This window comes from Diorhabda sublineata, chromosome 1 (genome assembly GCF_026230105.1).
Source record: "Diorhabda sublineata isolate icDioSubl1.1 chromosome 1, icDioSubl1.1, whole genome shotgun sequence".
In the NCBI taxonomy this organism is placed as follows: Eukaryota; Metazoa; Arthropoda; class Insecta; order Coleoptera; family Chrysomelidae; genus Diorhabda; species Diorhabda sublineata.
The window spans coordinates 34447-49825 of record NC_079474.1 but is presented as its reverse complement, the minus strand read 5'-3'; the positions used below and the strand labels follow the sequence as shown (position 1 = coordinate 49825).

The 15379-nt window shown below is 29.6% G+C and overlaps 1 protein-coding gene across 1 annotated transcript; it reads left to right on the top strand.

The window, feature by feature from the left end:
- Nucleotides 1-967: 967 nt before the first annotated feature.
- On the top strand, nucleotides 968-14673 carry LOC130450093 (phenoloxidase-activating factor 2-like). Its single transcript, XM_056788293.1, has 9 exons — nucleotides 968-2112; nucleotides 2172-2228; nucleotides 2287-2522; nucleotides 6684-7227; nucleotides 8884-9193; nucleotides 9328-9711; nucleotides 13918-14186; nucleotides 14241-14404; nucleotides 14464-14673. The coding sequence occupies exons 1-9, from the start codon at nucleotides 2031-2033 to the stop codon at nucleotides 14659-14661; spliced, it is 2244 nt and encodes a 747-aa protein (XP_056644271.1). The 5' UTR covers nucleotides 968-2030; the 3' UTR covers nucleotides 14662-14673.
- The last annotated feature ends 706 nt before the right edge of the window (nucleotides 14674-15379 follow it).

Genomic DNA, 15379 nt, shown 5'->3' with positions numbered 1-15379 from the left:
CAAAATACTTTTTGACATCTTAAAATGAGGTTAGAATACAAATCGGAACCATTATTCGTTTTCTTTTGGATTATTTTAGTCAGACAAACGTAAAAATAGTTGAAAGTATGAAAAATAAGTTTATTTGATGCAAAAAATCATCATGCGGTTCCGATTTGTTGTTAAATAATTTCCATTATAGTGGAATGATTAAAAAGAAACATACCTTTATATAAAAAATCGTATATCAAAAAGTAATTGAAATCTTGAAATAATATTTTAAGGGAACATTCTTGAAGGACGAATCCTTAAGGAAAAAAGTCAACATTTCTATATATGAGCCCATTTACGATGTACAGATCGTTAAAGTTAGCATATTACAAAGTGAGGCTAAAAAATTATAGTCAACTTTGATAGTTTGTATCATTTTAAATAATCGTTATAATAATATGAAAATTTCACGAAATATAAAATATTTCTTCCTAAAGAAACTTTCGAAAAATATTAGTGTTTGAAGTGAGTATTTCAAAAGATATAAACAAAATACTTTTTGACATCTTAAAATGAGGTTGGAATCCAAATCGACACCAATATTCGTTTTCTTTTGGATTATTTTAGTCAGACAAACGTAAAAATAGTTGAAAGTATGAAAAATAAGTTTATTTGATGCAAAAAATCATCATGCGGTTCCGATTTGTTGTTAAATAATTTCCATTATAGTGGAATGATTAAAAAGAAACATACCTTTATATAAAAAATCGTATATCAAAAAGTAATTGAAATCTTGAAATAATATTTTAAGGGAACATTCTTGAAGGACGAATCCTTAAGGAAAAAAATCAACATTTCCATTCATCGACCCATATATGAGATACAGGTGCTTGAAGTTAGTATATTTCAAACTGAAGTTGAAAAATTATCGTTAACTTTGATAGTGTGTATCATTGTAAATAATCGTTATAATAATATCAAAATCTCAAGAAATATAAAATATTTCTTCCTAAAGAAACTTAACGAAAAATATTAGTGTTTGAAGTGAGTATTTCAAAAGATATAAACAAAATACTTTTTGACATCTTAAAATGAGGTTAGAATCCAAATTTGAACCAATATTCGTTTTCTTTTGGATTATTTTAGTCAGACAAACGTAAAAATAGTTGAAAGTATGAAAAATAAGTTTATTTGATGCAAAAAATCATCATGCGGTTCCGATTTGTTGTTAAATAATTTCCATTATAGTGGAATGATTAAAAAGAAACATACCTTTATATAAAAAATCGTATATCAAAAAGTAATTGAAATTTTGAAATAATATTAAAAGAAAACATTCTTGAAGGATGAATCTTTAAGGAAAAAAATCAACAGTTTCGAAATATAAATCCATTACTGAGTTATGGAGCATTAAAGTTGGGGTATTAAAAAGCAAAAAAAATTAATATCATAATAAATGGTATTTGAAATGTGGAAATTTCACAAAATATGAAATATTTCTTTCTAAATAAACTTATAATAAATATTAACTTCTTGGAAAACATTAAAACCATGAAAAAACACTCGAGATCATCTTGTGGTTCCTATTTTTTCGATAGAATTAGTTTAAAAAATTTTATATTATAAAGTAATGAAAGTATCGAACAAAATTATGGAAATATGATCTTAAAGGATGAATCTTTAAGGACAAAAATTAACAGTTTCAAATATAAACTCATTTTTGAGTTACGGAGAGCTAAAGTTGAAAAATTGAATTAAAAAAATTTTGAAAATCCCCATTATGATAAATAATCGTATTGGAGATTTAAAAAATTCGAAACTTGTGAAAATTATTTCTTCGTAATTAAACGTATAATAATAATAAAATTACTTGTTTACAATTTATAAGGAAAATAATCGACTCACGTTGTTGTTAATGCTTATAATAATAGTCGATATCATCTTAATAGACTAGAGACCTTGAATATTGAGATTTTTTATTACAAACTAGTATTGAACACGAAAAAATTTTTCAAATCTAACAATTTGTACGAGATATCAACAAACACACGTTACCAATAATGATTCCATCTACAACAAATTATTTGCTTCTTTTTTCTTTTATGATAATCTTTGAAATAGAAGCAGACGATGACAAAAAAGGTGAGATACGAGGAGTATACGAAAAATATCCACCGAATTTATTCAATCTTTGTTTACAGGACTTAAAATTGGTTGCGGCTACAGAAACAAATACGGAGCAGGACACCAATTATCTGGTGAGTATTATTTTCGATTGTCTTAATCCACCATTTTGTTTCATACAAATTATTACAGGTGCTCGAGATGGCGAAGCCCAATTCGGCGAATTTCCTTGGATGTTGGCTTTATTCGAAGTGGATAATAGAAAACGGGAGAAATACAGATGCGGGGCGTCTCTAATTCATCCTCAAGTAGCATTGACAACTGCGCATTGTACCGAAACCAAAATTTCCGATAATAAATTCAAAGTGAGAGCTGGTGCTTGGGATATGGAGCTTCTAGTAGAAATCCTACCTTATCAAGATGTCGAGGTAACTATAATAATTGTTAAATTGTGAATTTTAAATCACAGGATACTTTGGAAATGAAAATATTTTCATTTCTATGAAATTTGGTTAATTTTTTATCAAACGCCCCCGGTATACACATTTAAAAATGTTTTATGTCATTTATGTTTTATTCGCGCTATCTCTTTCTAATACATTCCATTGGCATCTATAGTTGTTTATCTATGTTTTATTTGTAATCGATTCTATATCGATTAATCGAAATAAACGTCAATTAAATAACATACACGTGTATCTGATAGCAATAAATAAATTATTTTATCTCGTTTAATAAATTTATTCACGCAAACTGAATATTTGTTCAATTGACAGTGACCTACATAAATGAGATTTCGTTATTTAATAAGAAAAAGTCGAATCGAGTAAACAACATAATTTAATATTTAATTGAGGTTATAAATTTGCTATTATGAAGTAACTACACAAAAATCACAAATATTTTAATTGATTTGTTGTTTTTTTACGTCGTTTATAATAAAACATCGCATATACCAGTAATTATTTGCTATACAGGTTGTCTCGTAAATAATTAATCGCATATACCAGTAATTATTTGCTATACAGGTTGTCTCGTAAATAATTAATTGCATAAACCAGTAATTATTTGCTATATGGGTTGTCTCGTAAATAATTAATCGCATAAACCAGTAATTATTTGCTATACGGGTTGTCTCGTAAATAATTAATCCCATATACCAGTAATTATTTGTTATACAGGTTGTCTCGTAAATAATTAATCGCATAAACCAGTAATTATTTGCTATATGGGTTGTCTCGTAAATAATTAATCGCATAAACCAGTAATTATTTGCTATACGGGTTGTCTCGTAAATAATTAATCGCATATACCAGTAATTATTTGTTATACAGGTTGTCTCGTAAATAATTAATCGCATAAACCAGTAATTATTTGCTATACGGGTTGTCTCGTAAATAATTAATCGCATAAACCAGTAATTATTTGCTATACGGGTTGTCTCGTAAATAATTAATCGCATAAACCAGTAATTATTTGCTATACGGGTTGTCTCGTAAATAATTAATCGCATATACCAGTAATTATTTGTTATAAAGGTTGTCTCGTAAATAATTAATCGCATAAACCAGTAATTATTTGCTATACGGGTTGTCTCGTAAATAATTAATCGCATATACCAGTAATTATTTGTTATAAAGGTTGTCTCGTAAATAATTAATCGCATAAACCAGTAATTATTTGTTATACAGGTTGTCTCGTAAATAATTAAGCGCATAAACCAGTAATTATTTGCTATACAGGTCGTCTCGTAAATAATTAATCGCATATACCAGTAATTATTTGTTATACAGGTTGTCTCGTAAATAATTAATCGCATAAACCAGTAATTATTTGCTATACGGGTTGTCTCGTAAATAATTAATCGCATATACCAGTAATTATTTGCTATACAGGTCGTCTCGTAAATAATTAATCGCATATACCAGTAATTATTTGCTATACAGGTCGTCTCGTAAATAATTAATCGCATATACCAGTAATTATTTGTTATACAGGTTGTCTCGTAAATAATTAATCGCATAAACCAGTAATTATTTGTTATACAGGTTGTCTCGTAAATAATTAATCGCATATACCAGTAATTATTTGCTATACAGGTCGTCTCGTATATAATTAATCGCATAAACCAGTAATTATTTGTTATACAGGTTGTCTCGTAAATAATTAATCGCATATACCAGTAATTATTTGCTATACGGGTTGTCTCGTAAATAATTAATCGCATATACCAGTAATTATTTGCTATACAGGTCGTCTCGTAAATAATTAATCGCATATACCAGTAATTATTTGCTATACAGGTCGTCTCGTAAATAATTAATCGCATATACCAGTAATTATTTGCTATACAGGTCGTCTCGTAAATAATTAATCGCATAAACCAGTAATTATTTGCTATAAAGGTTGTCTCGTAAATAATTAATCGCATAAACCAGTAATTATTTGTTATACAGGTTGTCTCGTAAATAATTAATCGCATATACCAGTAATTATTTGCTATACAGGTCGTCTCGTAAATAATTAATCGCATAAACCAGTAATTATTTGTTATACAGGTTGTCTCGTAAATAATTAATCGCATATACCAGTAATTATTTGCTATACAGGTCGTCTCGTAAATAATTAATCGCATATACCAGTAATTATTTGTTATACAGGTTGTCTCGTAAATAATTAATCGCATATACCAGTAATTATTTGCTATACGGGTTGTCTCGTAAATAATTAATCGCATATACCAGTAATTATTTGTTATAAAGGTTGTCTCGTAAATAATTAATCGCATAAACCAGTAATTATTTGTTATACGGGTTGTCTCGTAAATAATTAATCGCATATACCAGTAATTATTTGTTATAAAGGTTGTCTCGTAAATAATTAATCGCATATACCAGTAATTATTTGCTATACGGGTTGTCTCGTAAATAATTAATCGCATATACCAGTAATTATTTGTTATAAAGGTTGTCTCGTAAATAATTAATCGCATATACCAGTAATTATTTGCTATACGGGTTGTCTCGTAAATAATTAATCGCATATACCAGTAATTATTTGCTATACAGGTCGTCTCGTAAATAATTAATCGCATATACCAGTAATTATTTGTTATAAAGGTTGTCTCGTAAATAATTAATCGCATATACCAGTAATTATTTGCTATACGGGTTGTCTCGTAAATAATTAATCGCATATACCAGTAATTATTTGTTATAAAGGTTGTCTCGTAAATAATTAATCGCATATACCAGTAATTATTTGTTATAAAGGTTGTCTCGTAAATAATTAATCGCATATACCAGTAATTATTTGCTATACGGGTTGTCTCGTAAATAATTAATCGCATATACCAGTAATTATTTGCTATACAGGTCGTCTCGTAAATAATTAATCGCATATACCAGTAATTATTTGCTATACGGGTTGTCTCGTAAATAATTAATCGCATATACCAGTAATTATTTGTTATAAAGGTTGTCTCGTAAATAATTAATCGCATATACCAGTAATTATTTGTTATAAAGGTTGTCTCGTAAATAATTAATCGCATATACCAGTAATTATTTGCTATACGGGTTGTCTCGTAAATAATTAATCGCATATACCAGTAATTATTTGTTATAAAGGTTGTCTCGTAAATAATTAATCGCATATACCAGTAATTATTTGTTATAAAGGTTGTCTCGTAAATAATTAATCGCATATACCAGTAATTATTTGCTATACGGGTTGTCTCGTAAATAATTAATCGCATATACCAGTAATTATTTGCTATACAGGTCGTCTCGTAAATAATTAATCGCATATACCAGTAATTATTTGCTATACGGGTTGTCTCGTAAATAATTAATCGCATATACCAGTAATTATTTGTTATAAAGGTTGTCTCGTAAATAATTAATCGCATATACCAGTAATTATTTGCTATACGGGTTGTCTCGTAAATAATTAATCGCATATACCAGTAATTATTTGTTATAAAGGTTGTCTCGTAAATAATTAATCGCATATACCAGTAATTATTTGTTATAAAGGTTGTCTCGTAAATAATTAATCGCATATACCAGTAATTATTTGCTATACGGGTTGTCTCGTAAATAATTAATCGCATATACCAGTAATTATTTGTTATAAAGGTTGTCTCGTAAATAATTAATCGCATATACCAGTAATTATTTGTTATAAAGGTTGTCTCGTAAATAATTAATCGCATATACCAGTAATTATTTGCTATACGGGTTGTCTCGTAAATAATTAATCGCATATACCAGTAATTATTTGCTATACAGGTCGTCTCGTAAATAATTAATCGCATAAACCAGTAATTATTTGTTATACAGGTTGTCTCGTAAATAATTAATCGCATAAACCAGTAATTATTTGTTATACAGGTTGTCTCGTAAATAATTAATCGCATATACCAGTAATTATTTGCTATACAGGTCGTCTCGTAAATAATTAATCGCATATACCAGTAATTATTTGCTATACAGGTCGTCTCGTAAATAATTAATCGCATATACCGGTAGTTATTTGCTATACAGGTTGTCTCGTAAATAATTATGATGTCAAGGTCGTTTTTTCAGGTAGATGACGTAATAATTCACCCTAAATACTTACCACAAGCTTTATATAATGATATAGCGATACTAATATTAAAATCGCCGTTGGAATTGGACGAACACGTTAATACAGTTTGTCTCCCTCCTCAAAATTTCGTCGCGGTAGATTCCGGCAGGGGTTATTCGATGGGATGGGGTAGAATCGATAAGAATTCGAATGAAACCGCCGTTTTACTTAAAAAAATCGATTTGCCGTCGATTCCGAGGGAAAATTGCGAGCGGATGCTTCGAAAAACTCGTTTCGGACCGTCTTATCGAATGCACGAAAGTTTTTTGTGCGCTGGGGGTGAAAAGGGGAAAGATACGTGTAGAGGAGACGGCGGTAGTCCTTTGGTGTTCCCCGTAGGAGAAGATCCTGATAGATATTATCAAGCTGGAATCGTTGCTTGGGGAATCGATTGTTGGGAGGAACATATTCCTGGTGTTTACGTCAACGTGGCTAAATTTAGGAATTGGATCGATGAGCAATTAACGAAGAGAAGTTTCGATGTTAATACGTATCGATATCAATCGAAAATCGATTAATGTTTTCGATGTTTTCAATACTTTTTGTTTTTATTTTGTCCATAATAAACATATATTTGGAATAAACCTTGTATTTATTATTTACTTTAATATAATTGGGTTATCTTAAAAATGTAATGATCGTATTTAATTTAAAATTTGTTGGAACCGGTTTAAAAGGTCGTTTATCACGTAATTAACTAAAAAAAAAAAAAACAAATTGGAAAGTACAGATTCTATTAATCATGTATTTAGATATGGCAACACTGTTTGTGGTAACGCCCCTCGTATAAAATGAAAACGATGAAACGTAAAATTACGATGACGTCATAATTGCACAATTTCAAAACCAGATTTGTTGTTATGGTGAAAAAACATTACAGAATATAAAAAAAATGAGATAGAATTAGCCGGTTTTGAAAAAAAACCTTGTATCCATGAAAGTACAGGTGAGTTTAATGAAATTACGTTTATGACTAACGTTGAAGGGGAAATACTGAAGAATATAGTCGAGTAGATTAACAAAAACATATAATCAATCATTTTTAGTATATTTATCGATAATTAATCGTATATTTATCTTATTTTTGCACTTCAATAAACGTTTTTTCAACTAATTATGACAAAATATCGATCAATGAACCCTAAATTAGTGACCGTATTGACGTAGACGATTTTTGTTAACTTCAACTATTCAGAGCTTCATTTAAAATAATTATATCTTCCCTTTTAAGTACATAATTACTAGATTCAAAAGGATTTTTTTAATATTTAGAAATATTTTCGTTGTTTAATCTGTTAAATATGCAACACAATTAATTTTATATTATTTGGTACTCGTCTATTGACATTATGACATAAAACGCATAACCTCAAATAAACGTGAAGACTTTTCAATATATTTATTCTTATATGAAGAAAATCTGTATCAAAGATATAATGAATTTAGCGCAAAACTAAACTTATTGAAGATAGATGCAAATTAATTCGAGTTGTAAGCCGGGTATTTCCAGATAATATAATTAAATACATTTCAAACCTTAATAGGTCTGGTATTGAGGCGGTGTTAATAATATAAATTATGTCATAAGAATATAATTATTACAATGATATAGAATGCAAATTATTTGGAAATTTTGTGACTTCAGGTTTTTTTTTAGTAAACCGCGAAAATACAGAGTCGGATTTCGAAATATACGTTCAATAAAATTTCAAAATAATTAACGGATTTTCTATTTTTATTTCAACGGTACTAAATGTACCAAAAATAGAGACTATTTCAATTTTTCTTAACGAAATACACTTTATTGTTCATAGAAATTGTTTAGAAATAGTCAATAAGTTTTTATAAAATTACCTGCGTTATCCCTCGAATTGAATCCATTTGAGTGTTTTTTGTTAAAAAATAAAAGAAGATCTTTATAAATAACGATAAATTGTAATATTTACATAATAAAATATAGAAAATATCCTTTTAAATTAACTAAATTAGAATTTGAGTTTGTTCGATTTAATTTACGGGTATCGGCTCAACGGACGGGCCTAAAATAGTGGGGAGACATAAACCCGCCGTTGGTTAATACAGAAGAAGTAACTTCACCGAAATCATTTAATATTCAGATGTATTAGTAGACAGTTCGACCTTGTACATTAGAATAAGAAAACATGAAACTGATCTTAACCTTATTATCGTTGGGGTTATTAGTTCATGGGCAAGAAATAAACGAAGAAGAAAGAAAAATTTTACAACAAATTTTCACTTCCACCGAAACGAATAACAATGATTTTAATATGCCAGGATTCGAGGAAGTGCCTCAAACGAAAACCGAAAGTTATGGAGCTTTCGAAAAATGCGGGGAAGGTAAAACGAGAGGGATCAAAAGATGTGTGCAATATCACGAATGCGACGGAAAAACTAATACCATAGTGCAATCGGGCGTTACTGATGGTTTCGGAATTATTGATATCAGGTGAGTTTTTTTAATATTAATTAACAAATAAACCGTGTCGTTATTTATATATTTTTATTAAAGAAATCACAGTAAAAATAATAATTCGTCGTGGTAGTGACTAATCATCCTAACCGACTTTTTTATTATTTCAGATTTGGTGGAAACAGAGAATGCGAACACACTTTGGACGTTTGTTGTAAAATATCGGTGGGTAATGTTAATAATAATGATAGTGACATTGATAACGGTAATGAAAATAACGGCACTAACAACACTAACGACATCGATAATGGTGATAATAATACTCAAACCACCCCGATTGTGGATCAACCCAGTTTTTGCGGTATCCGAAATCCCAACGGAATCGATTTTAAAATAACCGGAAATACTAACGAAGCTGAATACGGAGAATTTCCTTGGGCTGTTGCTATTTTAAATTATCAAGCCGTATCGCAAAATGATAACTCACCTCTCGTATGTGGAGGTTCTTTGATCACACCGAATGTCGTTCTAACTGGAGCCCATTGCGTCTACAAGTAAGTTTTTTCCATTACAATAATATTTTGTTATTAAGTACTTAGCAGCCATTTTGAAAAAATATATATGTACTCGACGTTGTCATATGGGATTCATTCGATTTTTAAATCGATTATTCATTCAAAACATTCGATTCGTTAATGTGTAATATTCAAATAATACAAGGGAAAATCTAAAAGTACTACATAAATTGTAATAAGTTGTTGAAATACAAGGGAAGGTCCAAAAGTACTATAAAAATCTTGAAATATGAGGGGAAGTTAGAAAGTACTGTTTAAGCTGTTATTAGTTGCGGAGTCTTTTTGAAAAAAATATATTCCACTTTGTTATTCAAAATTTTAAATCGATTAATCGTTCAGCACATTCAATGAATTAATGTGACGTGCCAAAAATATGAAGTGACGTCCAAAAGTCATTAAAATAATACAAGGGAAGGTCCAAAAGTATTATAAAAACGGTGATAAGTTTTTAAATTATAAGGGGAAGTTCAAAAGTACTATAAAAACTATGATAATTTGTTGAAATATAAGGGGAAGTCCAAAAGTACTGTTTAGACTGTTCGAAATTGTTGTGTATTAGTAATTTGGAATTAATTCGATTTTTCAATCGATTAATCGTTCAAAACCTTGGATTCATTAGTGTACAACATTCAAATAATACAAGGAAAGGTCCAAAAGTACTATAAAAACGGTAATAAGTTATTAAATTATAAGGGGAAGTTCAAAAGTACTATAAAAACGGTGATAAGTTGTTAAAATATAAGGGGAAGTCCAAAAGTACTGTTTAAACTGTTCGAAATTGTTGTGTATTAGTCATTTGGAATTAATTCGATTTTTCAATCGATTAATCGTTCAAAACATTCTATTCATTAGTGTGTAACATTCAAATAATACAAGGAAAGGTCCAAAAGTACTATAAAAACGGTAATAAGTTATTAAATTATAAGGGGAAGTTCAAAAGTACTATAAAAACGGTGATAAGTTGTTAAAATATAAGGGGAAGTCCAAAAGTACTGTTTAAACTGTTCGAAATTGTTGTGTATTAGTCATTTGGAATTAATTCGATTTTTCAATCGATTAATCGTTCAAAACATTCTATTCATTAGTGTGTAACATTCAAATAATACAAGGGAAGGTCCAAAAGTACTATTTGAACTGTCGAAGTTCTTGGTAGGGTTTTTGAGTATTGGGCGGCCATTTTGTAATAAGTATAGTGAACCTTACGTATTATATAACCTTGACGTATGGAATTCATTCGATTTTTTCAATCGATTAATCGTTCAAAAAATTCGATTCATTAGTGTGTAACATTCAAATAATACAAGGGAAGGTCCAAAAGTACTATAAAAACGGTAATAAGTTATTAAATTATAAGGGGAAGTTCAAAAGTACTATAAAAACGGTGATAAGTTGGTGATAAGTTGTTAAAATATAAGGGGAAGTCCAAAAGTACTGTTTAAACTGTTCGAAATTGTTGTGTATTAGTCATTTGGAATTAATTCGATTTTTCAATCGATTAATCGTTCAAAACATTCTATTCATTAGTGTGTAACATTCAAATAATACAAGGAAAGGTCCAAAAGTACTATAAAAACGGTAATAAGTTATTAAATTATAAGGGGAAGTTCAAAAGTACTATAAAAACGGTGATAAGTTGTTAAAATATAAGGGGAAGTCCAAAAGTACTGTTTAAACTGTTCGAAATTGTTGTGTATTAGTCATTTGGAATTAATTCGATTTTTCAATCGATTAATCGTTCAAAAAATTCGATTCATTAGTGTGTAACATTCAAATAATACAAGGGAAGGTCCAAAAGTACTATAAAAACGGTAATAAGTTATTAAATTATAAGGGGAAGTTCAAAAGTACTATAAAAACGGTGATAAGTTGTTAAAATATAAGGGGAAGTCCAAAAGTACTGTTTAGACTGTTCGAAATTGTTGTGTATTAGTAATTTGGAATTAATTCGATTTTTCAATCGATTAATCGTTCAGCACATTCAATGAATTAATGTGACGTGCCAAAAATATGAAGTGACGTCCAAAAGTCATTAAAATAATACAAGGGAAGGTCCAAAAGTATTATAAAAACGGTGATAAGTTTTTAAATTATAAGGGGAAGTTCAAAAGTACTATAAAAACTATGATAATTTGTTGAAATATAAGGGGAAGTCCAAAAGTACTGTTTAGACTGTTCGAAATTGTTGTGTATTAGTAATTTGGAATTAATTCGATTTTTCAATCGATTAATCGTTCAAAACCTTGGATTCATTAGTGTACAACATTCAAATAATACAAGGAAAGGTCCAAAAGTACTATAAAAACGGTAATAAGTTATTAAATTATAAGGGGAAGTTCAAAAGTACTATAAAAACGGTGATAAGTTGTTAAAATATAAGGGGAAGTCCAAAAGTACTGTTTAAACTGTTCGAAATTGTTGTGTATTAGTCATTTGGAATTAATTCGATTTTTCAATCGATTAATCGTTCAAAACATTCTATTCATTAGTGTGTAACATTCAAATAATACAAGGAAAGGTCCAAAAGTACTATAAAAACGGTAATAAGTTATTAAATTATAAGGGGAAGTTCAAAAGTACTATAAAAACGGTGATAAGTTGTTAAAATATAAGGGGAAGTCCAAAAGTACTGTTTAAACTGTTCGAAATTGTTGTGTATTAGTCATTTGGAATTAATTCGATTTTTCAATCGATTAATCGTTCAAAACATTCTATTCATTAGTGTGTAACATTCAAATAATACAAGGAAAGGTCCAAAAGTACTATAAAAACGGTAATAAGTTATTAAATTATAAGGGGAAGTTCAAAAGTACTATAAAAACGGTGATAAGTTGTTAAAATATAAGGGGAAGTCCAAAAGTACTGTTTAGACTGTTCGAAATTGTTGTGTATTAGTAATTTGGAATTAATTCGATTTTTCAATCGATTAATCGTTCAAAACATTCTATTCATTAGTGTGTAACATTCAAATAATACAAGGGAAGGTCCAAAAGTACTATTTGAACTGTCGAAGTTCTTGGTAGGGTTTTTGAGTATTGGGCGGCCATTTTGTAATAAGTATAGTGAACCTTACGTATTATATAACCTTGACGTATGGAATTCATTCGATTTTTTCAATCGATTAATCGTTCAAAAAATTCGATTCATTAGTGTGTAACATTCAAATAATACAAGGGAAGGTCCAAAAGTACTATAAAAACGGTAATAAGTTATTAAATTATAAGGGGAAGTTCAAAAGTACTATAAAAACGGTGATAAGTTGTTAAAATATAAGGGGAAGTCCAAAAGTACTGTTTAAACTGTTCGAAATTGTTGTGTATTAGTCATTTGGAATTAATTCGATTTTTCAATCGATTAATCGTTCAAAAAATTCGATTCATTAGTGTGTAACATTCAAATAATACAAGGGAAGGTCCAAAAGTACTATAAAAACGGTAATAAGTTATTAAATTATAAGGGAAGGTCCAAAAGTACTATAAAAACGGTAATAAGTTATTAAATTATAAGGGGAAGTTCAAAAGTACTATAAAAACGGTGATAAGTTGTTAAAATATAAGGGGAAGTCCAAAAGTACTGTTTAAACTGTTCGAAATTGTTGTGTATTAGTCATTTGGAATTAATTCGATTTTTCAATCGATTAATCGTTCAAAAAATTCGATTCATTAGTGTGTAACATTCAAATAATACAAGGGAAGGTCCAAAAGTACTATAAAAACGGTAATAAGTTATTAAATTATAAGGGAAGGTCCAAAAGTACTATAAAAACGGTGATAAGTTGTTAAAATATAAGGGGAAGTCCAAAAGTACTGTTTAAACTGTTCGAAATTGTTGTGTATTAGTCATTTGGAATTAATTCGATTTTTCAATCGATTAATCGTTCAAAACATTCTATTCATTAGTGTGTAACATTCAAATAATACAAGGGAAGGTCCAAAAGTACTATTTGAACTGTCAAAGTTCTTGGTAGGGTTTTTGAGTATTGGGCGGCCATTTTGTAATAAGTATAGTGAACCTTACGTATTATATAACCTTGGCGTATGGAATTCATTCGATTTTTTCAATCGATTAATCGTTCGAAGCGTTCGACGAATCGATATAACGTTTAAATGATACAAGGGGAAGTCTATAAGTACTATTTAAGTTGTTCTAATGTTATTTGATGATAATATTTAAATTTCGTGGTTCCAGATATAAAATATACGATCTGATAGTTAGAGCCGGTGAATGGGATACTCAAACTGAAAAAGAGAGGTTGCCTTATCAGGAAAGGTCGGTTAGGAAAGTAATTTCCCATCCCGATTTCAATCCCGGTAATCTTTACAACGATTTCGCTCTTCTTGTATTGAACGACCCTATAAAAAAAGCTAAGAACGTCGGTACTATTTGTCTGCCGCCCCAGGGGACGGTAATCAACGAAAAAAAATGTTACGTCAGCGGTTGGGGGAAAACTGTTTTCGGTAAACTTTTTTTTTTGGTTGTTTTCTCGTTAGGAATGCGATTTTTCGTTTTAGGAAAGGTGGGGGTGCGTCAAGCTATACTCAAAAAAATAGAGTTGCCCACGATAGAACGTCGAAAATGTCAAGACACTTTGAGAACGACTCGGTTGGGCTCTAAATTTGAGCTTCACGGTAGTTTTATTTGCGCCGGGGGAGAGCAAGGCAAAGACGCTTGCACTGTGAGTATTTCATTAAATTAAACCGAAATTTGTCCATGGAATTGCGAATTTTATTTCAGGGCGACGGCGGTAGTCCTTTAGTGTGTCCTGATCCTTCGAATCCCGAAAGGTACGTTCAAGCTGGAATAGTGGCTTGGGGGATAGGATGCGGTACACTCAATATACCGGGTGTGTACGCCGACGTTGCCAAATCTAGATCTTGGATAGATCAAGAATTGCGAAGGCTAAATATTAGCGACGATGCTTATACCAAATAATCGAAATAATTACTATAAATAAAATTATTATTTTTTAAAATGGTTTCATTTGTTTTTACCTACCCCTTATATAAAAGAAAACCTACCCAAAGAAAAATTTATTTACACGCAGTCCTTTTTCTCAGTGTAGTTGTATTATTTCTCAATGTATGATGTGTTGCATAACTTTTTAATGTATATAGTGTTGCATAACGGCTCAATTACAACCTCGGAACATAGATTACTAATTTATGTTCTGAGATTATAATGTATGCCTAACTTCTGACTGTAGGGTGTGTTGTCTACATTCCCGATGTATAATGTGTTGCATAATCTAGTCAGTAAATAGTTTCTTGTGAAAATGAACTATTCTACGTCGTTGGAAATTATTATTTCTGGAATTATTTCAGAAACGATTAAGAGTTTTCAATCAATAATGATCATAATATAACACTCGACGAATTTAAAACATTTTTATTCCATAAAAGAATTGTACGTCTTAAGGAAGTTAATTTTTGTCTTTAATACGTCAAAATTTATTTAAAAATTTCGCGAATCACAAATAAATTCATATAGTTATACAAATAACTCTATCCAAAAGTACTTAAAAGCGAAAAATAATGTTTTTATTCAATTATGTTTGATAGCGCCATCTTTAAGTTACTAAAAATACCTTTAGGTATAGTTATATTAATCCAAATATGCCCCCTAGCGCCATCTAGCAGCCGATGAAACTACT